The sequence below is a fragment of the Saccopteryx leptura genome, chromosome 3 (genome assembly GCF_036850995.1).
Source record: "Saccopteryx leptura isolate mSacLep1 chromosome 3, mSacLep1_pri_phased_curated, whole genome shotgun sequence".
NCBI classification, from domain to species: domain Eukaryota; kingdom Metazoa; phylum Chordata; class Mammalia; order Chiroptera; family Emballonuridae; genus Saccopteryx; species Saccopteryx leptura.
The window spans coordinates 111,257,860-111,271,194 of record NC_089505.1 but is presented as its reverse complement, the minus strand read 5'-3'; the positions used below and the strand labels follow the sequence as shown (position 1 = coordinate 111,271,194).

At 51.3% G+C, this 13,335-nt stretch overlaps 1 protein-coding gene across 2 annotated transcripts in view; it reads left to right on the top strand.

The window, feature by feature from the left end:
* STK40 (serine/threonine kinase 40) overlaps positions 1–13,335 on the top strand; it is a 42,741-nt gene that overhangs the window by 14,580 nt on the left and 14,826 nt on the right. For both annotated transcript variants that reach the window (XM_066375868.1, XM_066375869.1), the window contains exons 2-5: positions 8,014–8,133; positions 10,563–10,648; positions 11,012–11,155; positions 13,029–13,256. In XM_066375868.1, coding sequence (XP_066231965.1) covers positions 8,022–8,133; positions 10,563–10,648; positions 11,012–11,155; positions 13,029–13,256 — 570 coding nt within the window. In that variant the 5' untranslated portion in view covers positions 8,014–8,021. The remainder of the gene's footprint in view (positions 1–8,013; positions 8,134–10,562; positions 10,649–11,011; positions 11,156–13,028; positions 13,257–13,335) is intronic.

Sequence of the window (13,335 nt, the reverse complement as noted above, 5' to 3'; positions counted from 1 at the left end):
GGGCGATGCTCTGCCCCTCCGGGGCATCGCTCTGCCACGACCAGAGCCACTCTAGTGCCTGGGGCAGAGGCCAAGGAGCCATCCCCAGCGCCCGGGCCATCTTTGCTCCAATGGAGCCTTGGCTGCGGGAGGGGAAGAGAGAGACAGAGAGGAAGGGGGGGGGGGGTGTGGAGAAGCAAATGGGCGCTTCTCCTATGTGCCCTGGCCGGGAATCGAACCCGGGTCCCCCGCACGCCAGGCCGACGCTCTACCGCTGAGCCAACTGGCCAGAGCGCATACAGGCCTGTTTTGTTGAATGTCCCTCAATTTGGGTTTGACTCAAGATCAGATCGAGTTTATGCATTTTGGGTAAAAAAAAATACATAAGTAGTGTAAACGTCTAAGTGCATGATATCTGGGGTAATGTGTTTTCAGTTCTACTATTGGTGGTATTAACTTTGACCATTTGGTTAAGGTTTCAGTTTGCTTTTTTTTATTAATTGAGGTATGTATACACTGAGTGAATGTCACAGGTCATTCAGTTGTTTTGACAAATGCATACACTCAGTTGTGTCCTTAGATAGTAGAAGTTTTATAACCCAGTATATGTGCTCTGTCCCCTTCTCCCAATTCCCCTCCAGCAGATCTTGGACTAGAGACACTAGATCTTAATTCCTTATCAACTGGGTCATAATGAGGGACCCATTTGGGGTGGCCTCATCCTGCTGGGTGGTCCCTTACTGTGCCCCAAGTTGGTAATTGCTAGCTGGTGCTCCAGCCTCTGTTTTCCCCATAGACCAATGAACAAAACAAGACAATGAGATAGATGCTGTGGGCCTCTGCCCTCCACTGCAGAATGTGCACCTGGCACTGCCCACAGCCCTCTACTCCTCCACAGCTCTTCCCCGCAATGAGGTGAGCATGCCACTCAGGCTGGCCATCAAACCCCCTGGACTGTAGTCTCAAGCTGGCAGACAGCAGGTTCAAGGTCTCTTACTCCTTTAATCTATTTACCTTCCTACTGCTCACCACCTCCCTAACTCAGTACCTAACTGTCCCCTTCTTTCTGGGCAGGAGAAATTCAATGCTACTGTGTTTAAGCTAACAGTAGCACAGTTCTTCAAATGCTTACAGTGTGCCAGTAGGTACTCTGCTGAACCTGTTGTATGGACTGTCTCACTCTATCCTTAGACCAACCTTGAAAGGTAGATTGTGCACCATTTTGCAGATACAAAATAAGTAATTTGTCTAAGATCTCATCACTACTAAGTAATGGTCCTGGGCTTTGAATCCAGGTTTGCTTACTCCAAATCCTTACTCTGACTCAGAGGTTCCCATTCAGGGTGAGTTATGTAGGTCAAGATGGTGATCCCTTCAGCCTGAGGCATAAGATGGGGACTCACATAGGACAGGGGGGGCCTCAAGTGCTGTACAAATGTTTCTCTTTGTTATGACAGGAAAAATACCAGGACACGTTGCTCTAACCACTTTGTTTTGCTGCCTTAGTATCCTGTGGGCAGAGACTCTGCCCTCCTCCTGGTATCTGCTGTGGGTGTGCACACATAGCCCCTTATCACATGGCAAGTAGGATTGAGACCAGGGATGGGTGGGAGCTCTGTGCGCTGCCAGGTGCCAGGTTGGCTGAACAGAGGTGCAGGGCCCTACTTTCATCAGGCACTGTCAGAGGTAAAATCCAGACAATAGAGCCTGCACAGCTCAGGAAATTTTTGTGTGTGTATTTTTCTGAAGTGAGAAGCAAAGAGGCAGAGAAATAGGCCTGCATGTGCCAGACCAGGATCCTCTCGGCATGCCCACCAGGGGGCGATGCTCTGCCCATCCGGGGCATTGCTCACTTGCAACCAGAGCCATTCTAGCACCTGGGGCGGAGGCCATGGAACCATCCTCAGTGCCCAGAGCCACCTTTGCTCCAGTGGAGCCTTGGCTACGGGAGGGGAAGGGAGAGACAGAGAGAAAGGAGAGGGGGAAGGGTAGAGAAGCAGATGGGCGCTTCTCCTGCATGCCCTGGCTGGGAATTGAACCCAGGACTTATACACGTCAGGCCGACGCTCTACTGATGCTCTACCACTGCCAGGGCCAGGAACTTTGTATTTGTTTGTTTTGTTTTATTGTGACAGAGCCAGGAAACGTGGGGGCAGGGATAAGGGCTGCTGACAGGGACAGCTTGAACACTGATGGCTTCAGCTCAGCCTGACCCTGCAGTGTGGACACAGTCCTTTGGCTTCTAGCAGGAGCACAAAGAGAAGCTCGACAGATTGTGGCCACCAGCTGCATATGCACACAGTAAGTGCTGCATGGGTTGAGGTCTGCGTTCGCTCCTTGTAGGGACTGCCCTTGCACTCTGCCTCTGCCAGTCTGGTTTGCAGGGTCACCCATTTCTCCAGGAACCCAGAGAAAGCAGGGCGAGGTTGAATGCAGAAGTGTCTGCATATGTGAGCAGGTCCCACAGCTGCCCCTCATATTTGTGGGGAGTGTGCCGCAAACCAGCGCAGCTAGTAATTCCAGGTCCTGCGTGAGACAATGCAGAATGAAGAAAATGGACTTAAAGCAAAAGAAGGGTGGGATCAAGAGGCCTCTGCAATGCCTTGAGCTTGCCAGAGTGAAACAGCCCCTCGTTTGCTTTATTATATAGCCATATGCAAATAAGGAAGTCTCTGATACAAAGTCACAACTTTGAGGCAAAAACAGGAATTCTCTTAAGGCATCAACAGGAATCCATTTAAGGTGTAAACAGGAACCCCACCACCACCCATAACTGAAATCAACCAACATCTAAACAAACAGGGTGAGAGGAAGGGCATGTAAATTGCTTCTAGCAACTTAAGCAAGTGAAGTGGGGGGTTCGGATGAGTGCAAATACTCAGCTTTATAGCTAATATGGAGGTGGTGGGGGAGCTTAGCCTTTTGCTAAGCCTTGAACTTACAAAGGCTTTGCCACTTGCAGTCTCCCACAGGAGTGGCGGTTTGCCCTGGCTCTGTGTACATGTAGGTGTCCACTGTCTGGGGCCATGCATCTGCACATCTGTGTGAAGGCCTGTGCGCTGCTTCTGCTGGAGTGAGAGACCCCTTCTAGCCTTGGCCAGCCTTTGACTGCTTTGTGGTTGAGTGGAGGAAAGGAAAGATTGAGCTTGTGAGGCCTTAGTGCCATTTCTCTTTGCAGCCAACCTCCTTCTGAGGTGAGTGGTATGTCCGCCATTTTGAACTGTCTCCTGCCATAGGGTGTTTTGCCCAACTCAGCCCACCCAACTCTCCTGTACCCTGTCACACTGCACCTTGGGACTTGGCTTGATGGTCCTTAGAACCTTATGTGGTGCTAATGGCCTGGCCTTCATTGCCTTCTGGGAGGGCTGGCTCACATGGCCCAGCAGCTTTGGGGTGACATGACCTTTACCCCAAATTGAGAGGGTAGGGCAGGCCTCCCTTCCTCCAGGCATGCCATGGTGGCTGTCATGGAGCTGAGGCCCCCCTCATGCTCAGGCCCACGATTTTACCCTAGGCTGGGCCCCACACACAGAGCCCCCGCTTTCCAGATTGAAGAGCACAGCCTGCAGGAGGCAGGCTTTCCCTGCAGTATGCCGCTTTCACTGCCTCCCTCCCAGCCTCTACCCTTCACCCCATTGTTGCCTCACTGAGCTTCCTCTGGAGTCCAGGTTCTTCGGGAACCAGCCATGATGTCGAAGGGTAGCACACAGAATAGTTGACAGATTTAAAGTTCCAGAGACTTCTAAGCCAGGATTGCTAAATTCCTGGGGAGCTGAGAAGAGGGCCCAGGAAACACCAGCAAATGGCTGTCCCTTAGCCAGGCTGGGCCAGGGCCCCTTATCCCAGCCTGAGAACCAGTGTCCATGAAGCAGCCTGGCCCCAAGTCCTTGTGAGACCATAGTAGCCAGAGGTCCCACGTCACAGATCTCACTATGAAGCGAGGATCACTCCAAGTGGCTTCCCCCGTCGGAGCATTTGTAGACCATTTGCAGGTGTGCCTCTGAGATGATTTAAAGTGGGGCACACCCTCCCTGTGCATTGATTGGGTGGAGGGAATAGGCCCGCCTGTCCCCAGGGGCCTTTGCTCCCCTCACTACTGAGCCTGCAGCAGCTTCCACTTTTCATGCTGCCTCCTTAGCTTCCGCAGCTCCGCGTGTCAGGAAGGGATGCTCAGGAGAGGAAGCAGCCTGCCACCACTCCCCTGCCAGCGGCATCTTTTCCCTCTCCCTGCCCGTCTGCTGCCATCCTTCTGTCTGTCTACATTTTGGAGCAGTTCCCGTGCCATTTGCTTGAGTTGAATCTTGAGTGGGGTGGGTGGGGTCAGGCTGAGCCCACTCATTGTCTGTGTTGCAGCTGCTCCCGGCAAACTGTTGTCTAGACCATGCCTGTGCGTAGGCGCCTAGGCAGCAGCTACACAGATACGATGAGTCCTCCGTGGTGCTCTCCAGGGAACCAGGAAAAGAGGGAGGCTTAGTGATCCAGGGAAGGAGGAGGGCAGAGGCAGCTGCAGCACAGGGCTGCTGACCTGGTGAGAACCCTCACGGACTGGAGGGAAGGCAGCCAGCCATTCATGGTGTATTTGCTGGGCCAGGTACTCGGTGTGCAGCGTTGTTTTTTCTCCTTTGGAATTTTTCGTCTAGCGGTGGGGGAAAGACAGCAAGCATATAAATATACAAATAAATACATATTCACAAAATATGGAAAGTGCTACAAATGAAAATTATAGGACCCACTGGTAGTAGGAATAGCAAGGAAGGCTTCTCTGGGGAAGTGATATTTAAATTGAGATGATGGCTAGAAGTTAGCTAGGCAAAGCGAGGAGCAGTGTTCTGGACACCTTTTTTAAGTCTAGAAGCGGTTTTATTTTCCCCTGCTTTTGTGTGAATGACTTTGAATCTGCTTCCAGCATGAGCTTCTTTGGCAGAAGTCACGGCTGAGCCTAACTGTGGCTTCCGCTCCATCTGGGGACTGTCAGGGCCTACTGAGTCCCCTGGTCCCGGTTTCTCTTGGCATGAAATCATGGGTCTGCACCTTCATGGCACAGCTCTGAAAACAAATTGGAACTTGATAGGAAGCAAGCGTGGTGGATCAGACTAGCAGTACGTCAGGCCACCTCTCCTACTCCAGGTCACTGCATGGAGTAGTCTGGGGTTTGAAATAAGGGCCAGAGTGGCAGCATGGGAAGGTTTAAATTAACCTAAGTAGCAGATCCACACCTGTACTTAGGGTGGAGACAGCCTTCAGGAATAACAGAAAACACAAACTAAAGAAAAAGAGCTATTTAATTATATAAATATTTAATCATTTCTTAGCTTTTTAAAATTTATTTTAGAGAAAAACATTGATTTGTTGTTCTAGTTATTTATGCATTCATGCTTGATTCTTGTATATGCTCTGACTGGGGATAGAACCCAAAACCTTGGTGTATGTGATGATGCTCTAACCAACTGAGCTACCCAGCCAGGGCTTTTAATTTTAAAAAGTTAAAAGACTTAAGGAAAACTACATCCTATGTTGGTCATGTCCTTAATTTATAAAGAGTTTCTAAAAACTGATAAGACCAATACACAGCAATAAAAAATAGAAAAATATGAACTGTAAATTCATTAAAAAATAATACATACAATCACTAATCATGTGAAACAAGTTCAACCTCTTGAGTAATTAAGGAAGTATTAATTTAAGCAATGATGTACTTTTTATTGCCCATCAAACTGGCCATCTTTAGAAATAAGGACATAGTCATGGTCCCGCTGCAGGCCTGGGACCCACTCCATATTACCTCCTCAGGGAAGTTTCTTGGCCACATCGCTGATGTGATGTAAATTGTCACAGCCTCCCTGAGAATAGCATGGCAGTGTATGGGAAACACCTTTAAAAATGTGCTCCTTGTTTGACCCTGCAATTCCACTTCTTAGTTTATCTTGAGGGAGAGGGACAAGTATGCCAAGATGTAGGCGCATGACTGTTAATAAAAGTATTTAAAAATGGAAAGGCTCTAGATATCCTTGAGTCGGGTTGTAGTCAGATAAATCATGATCTATTCTTACCAAGGAGACAGCTATTTCAAGTGATGCTACAGAAGAATATGGTCAGGCAGGAATGTCAGTAATGGTGTTTTGTGTTATTTTACTTACAGCTTTATTGAGATATAGTTCATATACCATAAAATTCACCTTCATGATGTATCAATATTTTAGGTGGGAGAAAATGAAGCTTACAAAATGGTATCACAGAGCAGTCCAACTTTTTTGTAATAATGGAAACCACAAATATACATGCAAACACAGAAAGTCTACTTGAATGTGAACAGTGGTCACATCTAGGCAGTGAGATCACAAGCACCTTACTTTCTTATTTTTGCCTATTATATATATATATATATTTTGTATTTTTCTGAAGCTAGAAACGGGGAGAGACAGACAGACTCCCGCATGCGCCTGATCCACCCAGCATGCCCACCAGGGGGCGATGCTCTGCCCCTCCGGGGCGTCGGTCTGTCGCGACCAGAGCCACTCTAGCGCCTGGGGCAGAGGCCAAGGAGCCATCCCCAGCGCCCAGGGCCATCTTTGCTCCAATGGAGCCTCCCTACGGGAGGGGAAGAGAGAGTCAGAGAGGAAGGAGAGGGGGAGGGGTGGAGAAGCAGATGGGCGCTTCTCCTGTGTGCCCTGGCCGGGAATCGAACCCAGGACTTCTGCACGCCAGGCCGACACTCTACCACCTAGCCAACCGGCCAGGGCCTTGCCTATTATATTTTCTAACATTCCTGAAGGGATGCCAGTTACTTTTGTATAAAGAAAAAAATTATAGAAGTTTAGGGGTGAGTGTTCAGCTCCTGACGTTTCGCTCCTGATGTGGCCATCATGTCCCCTAGATACAACCCTTGCCCCTTCTCTGGGTCACCTCTCTCCACTCCCTGCTTCACACTGTACACTCCAGTGACACGACTGCTTAGAGTTGGCTGCTTATATGCCGTTTTTTACCTTTGTACGTTTGCTCACCCAAGCCCCTCTGCCTGGAGTGACCGGACCCCTGCCTGGCCCACTCCATGCCACCTCCTCAGGGGAGTTTCCCCTGAGCCCCCTCACCCACCCTGGGCCAGGTCTCTCCTTAGGTGTCCCTGTGACCCTCTGCCCTCTCTGTGGAACCCATCTGTGTACTAGCTGTTTCCTCGCCCCACCTCCAGGACACTGCTACCCTTTTTTCATAAATCCATGTCTATAGGCTGTTGTCTCCTGGAAGCTGGCTCCCGTGTCAGCCTTTTGTTTTAGCCCTGGAGGGGTAGGGTTTATGCAGCAAATCCAAGTGGTCACGATCTCCATTGGTGGTTTTTAACTGGCTCCTAAATGCATAGGAGTTTTTTTTTTTCGTAAAAGTAATTAAAGAAAATTTGAAAATAGAAAGGAAAGAGAAGGCAAACCTTCCATTGACAACTTTGGAGTGTTCTGTCTGAGAGGACCTAAGAGTCAAGGAGAGTCGGAGAGGAGATTGGCAGGGCAGAACCCACACCCTTCATAGGCATAAGAATCCCCCAGGCTCACGGTCATCGTGCTATCTCCCGGGGCCCACACCCAGAGACCAGAGCGCTAGGGGTGGAGTGGAGCCCAGGAGTCAGCACCTCAGGCCACTTGGCTGTAGGTATTTGACAGAAGGAAAGTCCACACTTTGGGAATAGTTCATTCCAGGCCAAGTCTCCTCTCTGTGGTGGTCTCTTGGGGACCCCACAGGATGCAGTTTGTATCTGCACAAAGCCCAGTGTTCTCTCTGCGTTTGACCAACCCCTTTGAGGGTTGCAAGCTGGCTGCCCACCTCTATAGGCAGTACATGCTACCTTGAAGTACAGGCACCTTGAGCTCCCAAGTAAAGGAGCCCTGGTTCTTTGTCACAGGAACCTTCAGTGCTCCTCTGCGAGGGGGAGGAGGTGGCAGCGGCAGCTGTGTGATGCATCCCCAAGTCACAGACTTGGAGGCTGGGTTAGTGTAAGGAAACTCGCTGACTTGCTCAGTGCGAGGGGCTCTTTTCTATCTTGTCTAGAGCTGAGAATGAAGCGGAGAGCATCAGACAGAGGAGCTGGAGAAACGTCGACCCGGGCCAAGGCTCTAGGAAGTGGGATTTCTGGAAATAATGCAAAGAGAGCTGGACCGTTCATCCTGGGTAAGTAAGCCTCTCCGTGCCGGGTGAGTGGGGTGCTGGGAGCAGGCACAGGGCGCACTGGCATGCACTGTCTGACCTATGGACGGACGTGCAGTGCCACACCCACACTGTGGGGTCCTGACCAGCCCTCAGTCTGGCCCAGCTTCAGCACCTTAGCTAGAGGCTGTTTATGCCTGTGGGAGATCTGGAGCTGTGGGTTGCCCCATACAAGAGTTGTCACTGGTTTTTTGGTTTTTTTTTTTATTTTTCTGAAGCTGGAAACGGGGAGAGACAGTCAGACAGACTCTCGCATGCGCCCGACCGGGATCCACCCGGCACGCCCACCAGGGGGCAATGCTCTGCCCCTCCGGGGCGTCGCTCTGCCGCGACCAGAGCCACGCTAGCGCCTGGGGCAGAGGCCAAGGAGCCATCCCCAGCGCCAGGGCCATCTTTGCTCCCATGGAGCCTTGGCTGCGGGAGGGGAAGACAGAGACAGAGAGGAAGGAGGGGGGCGGGGTGGAGAAGCAAATGGGCGCTTCTCCTATGTGCCCTGGCTGGGAATCGAACCCGGGTCCCCCGCACGCCAGGCCGACGCTCTACCGCTGAGCCAACCGGCCAGGGCTGGGGTTTTTTTTGTTTGTTTTTTTTTTAATTTGTTTTTGTTTTATGAGAGAGAGAGAAAGGGAGAGAGACAGGAAGGGGGAGAAGTGAGAAGTGTCAACTCACAGTTGTGTCACTTTAGTTGTTCATTGATTGCTCCTCATACGTGCTTTGACCTGAGGGCTCAAGACAAGCCAGTGACCCCTTGCTCAAGCCAGCAACCTTGGGCTTCAAGCCAGTGACCTTGGAATTATGTCAGTGATCCTGCACTCAAGCAGGTAACCTGGTGCTCAAGCCAAATGAGCCCACACTCAAGTGGCGACCTTAGATTTCGAACCTGAGACCTGTATCCCAGGTCAACACTCTTTCTACTGCGCCACCACTAGTCAGGCAAGAGAATTGTCACTTTGTTGTAACTGCACCACTTTAGATCAGTGTCAGCTGGGAGCTAGACTATCTCTTCCCACAGGATGTCTCCCACAGGAAGCACACAAGCTGCATTAGATCCCAAGGGCCGTCATCCAAGGAACTTTTTGGACCATTCTTGGAGGACACAATTTCACAAAGCATTTGGTATAGCCCCCGAAACTTCTTGTAAAGTTAGCACAGAAATCGTGTAGAATGGGTATTACCAGTGGTCCGGAGGATCAGCAGATCCTTCCTGTGTGGTGTTAAGAGGCTCAGCAAGTCCAGGTTGCTCATGCTGAGGGTTGCAGGTAGGGTTGGCTCTGAGGACCCTGCCTGCCTTAGCAGCCAGAGGCCAGGTATGAGTTCTGCTGGAAGAACAGCATCTGGACTTATGGGCACAGGATAGTTCCAGCTCCACTCACTCAGCAAGTAATAATGGTGCCCACTCCGTGCCCGAGCTGTGCTGTTTGCCAGGGATGCATGCACAGCGAGACCAACAAGTTCCTGCCCTCACAGAACTTAGCATTCTGGTTGCAAAAAGAAAACTGAGCAACGCACAAGATCATCACTGGGGGCAGTAAGTGCCTTTAAGGAGGTAAACAGGATGACGTGAGAGTAAGAAGGGGAGAGGCAAGGAAGGTTTTGTGTGAGGAGCAGACACCAGAGGATAAGAAGGAGCCAGCCATGTGAGGAGCAGGGGGAAAGCATTCTCCACCGAAGGAGTAGCAAATGCAAAAGCCCCAGGCAGGGAAGGACCTAATGTCTTAGGAATTAAGAAGCCAGTGTAGCAGTATGGTGAGAGGGGTGGGAAACATAACCAGTTAGAAAGATCGTGAGGAACCAAATACTGCCAGACCTTGAAGGTCAATATAAAGGAGTTTTGATTGCATATTCAGAGCAGTTGAGCACTGTTAAGGGTTTTTAGCAGTGCAGTGATACGGTGACATCTGATTTATGATCTGAAAGCTCGGGCAGGGCGCTGTCACAGAACAACAAGCAGTATATGTCTCCAGAAATACAGAAGTTCCCCAAAGCTGTTACTTGGCCTGGGGCCACGTGGCTATCTCAGACGGCCGGGAACCTGGTAGAGGCGTAGTTTCCTGGATTCCCACCCTAGAGTTGCTGATTCAGAGGGCAGGTGCAGCTGGGATCACTGTATTTAACACGTGCTCTGCAGACATTCCAGCCTGCACCCACTGTCGAAAACCCCTCTTTTTGAAAGATGTGCCTGTGAAACCAGGTGTACCAGGCCGATGCACACATACCCTTCATTTTTGGAGGGCAGACTGTGAGAACTCTCCACTAGGAGAGACTCTGTGGGATGAGTTCAGTGGATGTCAACTGTGGTGCCCACTTGAAGAGAAGAACTAGACAAAGGCCACATGGTGACATGGTGCCACCATAGACAGGGCTGCTGAGCAGTAAGCCTCTCTGTGCCGTAGGTCCCCGCCTGGGCAACTCACCAGTGCCAAGCATTGTGCAGTGTTTGGCAAGGAAAGATGGCACCGATGACTTCTATCAGCTGAAGGTAAATGAGGCACCAGGGTTTGGGGTGCTGGGGGTTTGGGGGCCATCCTGCCAGCCTGGCTCCCTTTTTTCCACCTTGGCACCTACACCACTTGTGAACAAGAGTGACACCATTTCTTCCCGAGAAGCAATCAAGTTCACAGCTTCTCTCCGAACAACTCTTGATTTAATGAGCTTTATCTGTGCATAAATTACATTGCTGTCACATTAAGAAAAACTGTTTCACTTCGTAGGTGCATGTGTGAGTGTGTGTGCAAGTGTTGCGTGGTAGAACGTGACGCCCTGCTTTTCCTGTCCTGGTCATTCTGCTTTGTAAAGTAAGGTTTTTGGGTTGTTGTTTTTTTGTCTGTGTGCCTTCCTAAAGATCCTTACCCTTGAGGAGAGGGGGGACCAAGGAATAGAGAGCCAGGAGGAAAGGCAAGGCAAGATGCTGTTACACACCGAGTACTCTCTGCTTTCCCTCCTCCACACGCAGGATGGTGTGGTCCACCACCACGGGCTTTTCCAGGTGAGTGGCTGCCATCCCCTCCTCCCTGACCCTCACCCCAGGATGGCACTTGCTGGAGCCACATCTGGACTTTGAGCAGCTCATGCTGTGACCCGTCATGCTGGGCATGTCAAGACTTCCTGGGTGGTGGGCTGGAGGTCAGGCTGGGCCCAGCCCTGCAGTTCTGTTGTGATGATCACAGCCTGGAAGGAAGGCACACAGCTCCTATCTTACAGCCTTTTTGTGAAAAGCCGCTTTTCTGAGAAAAGAGGAAAGCAGAGTGAGAAAGAACAGGCACTTGGAGCCACCTCAGTTGTTTTGGTGCCAGCAGTCCCTCTGCCTGGCCAGGCATTCCAGTTTGTTCAACAAGTGTCCCCAAGCCCTCGTGCTCAGATGTTCCAGGTGCCTTAGGATAGGTACTAATTAGCTACTTGTACCCTGAAAAGAGCCCTCCTTGGGGCAGGACTGAGATCGTGTCTCCAGAAGTGGGGAAGCAGGCTCAGATGCCCAGGAGGCCTCCTGCTCGGGACACACCAGAGCCCCTGCAGCACCCTCAGCCAGGTGCACTATCCAGGGCCCCTCTTGCATGGATGGACCTGGTACACACCAGGCAGCATGGTGGCAGGGAGTGCACGCAGGGTTTGCAGCCAGCAGTCCTGGGCTTGGGTTGTGTAACCTCAGGCAAGTCACTCGGTCCCCAACCCTCAGATTCCTCATCTGTAGAGCGGGGAGACTCATAGCGATGCCCGCTTTGGTAGGTGGGTGGGAAGATGAATGAGAGTGTACAGAGCACTGAGCTGCCCCTTTTCACTCTCATCATGGTTATTTCAGGCAATAAAAACTCCTTCTCAGCTTGATTTCCTGAAATAAAATAAAGGAAAATGCCTCCCACCCCCTTCATACACCCCACCAAGGTCTTCATTCTGAGGTGTGCGATTACAGGCAACTTAAACATGAAGTCAGACCAAGGGTGATGATTTCTTAGTACTCCATTTCTGCTAGCTTCTGGAGCGTGGCCTTGGCTTATGTCATTTTGGATAAGAGAGCCTGGGTGATTGATATTTCTAGTCTTCTATGTGCCAGAGGCTGGGGAGGACACTGAGGGCCTCCTTAAACTGCTAGGACAAAAGTCTCCATGTTGTACCTATTTTTTGTCTTACTTGAAATAACTTTTCAGCAAGGAAATGGGTCCAGAAGGTGGTAACCGCAATGTTGGGAGCAGTGCCCACCTACCGAGCCCTGCTGGGGCAGGACTAGCTCCCAGCCTGGGCTATCTTATTCTCAATAACCTGTGAGGTAGGGGTTACCAGCTCCCGTCGGCAGGTGAGGAGCCAGAGACTGTCCCGGGGCCCACATCTTGGACACAGTGGAGCTGGGGCCTGAACCCAGCCATCGGGCCAGAGTCATGCTTTTAACTGCTGTCATGTGGCTACCCAGGAGTCCCACTTTCATGGGAAAGCAGTTTTCTTGGACACACAAGTCACTTCATATCCGCTGCCTTGGACATTGGAAGGAAGTGTACAGTGGTCATTGCTGGGATCCCTGGAGTGCCGTGGAGGGGAGGGTGTCCAGGGCCCTGGGTTTACAGTACACTGGGCTCAGGGGGCCCTTTGGCTTTCAGTGCCCAGCCCTGATCCACACACTTTGTATTAGGATCAAAGCGTGAAGCCTGCAGCTAAGCTGCTGGAACCTTATCCCCTGCTGAGCCTGGCACTGGTACACGGGAAGCCGGACATCGCTGAGTGGCCCCGTGGTCCACACTGCCCAGGCCTCAGGCCTCCCTCACCCACACGCATGCAGGCTTCAGTCAGGCTCCCTCGTTGCTTTGTGTGTCCAGCACCAGGGGAGTGTGTCAAAGCCCTGGCCCCAGCTCCATCTGCCCCTTGCCTCCCAGGACCGTACCTGTGAAATCGTTGAGGACACAGAGTCCAGCCGAATGGTTAAAAAGATGAAGAAGCGCATCTGCCTCGTCCTGGACTGCCTCTGTGCACACGACTTCAGCGACAAGACCGCTGACCTGATCAACCTGCAGCACTACGTCATCAAGGAGAAGAGGCTCAGCGAGCGGGAGACCGTGGTCATCTTCTATGACGTGGTGCGCGTGGTGGAAGCCCTGCACCAGGTGCGGCTCGGCCCCTCTACAGCCCCTTCTCCTGCGCGAGAGCATCCTGGGCCCCATGAGCCACAGAAAGCCACCCTTG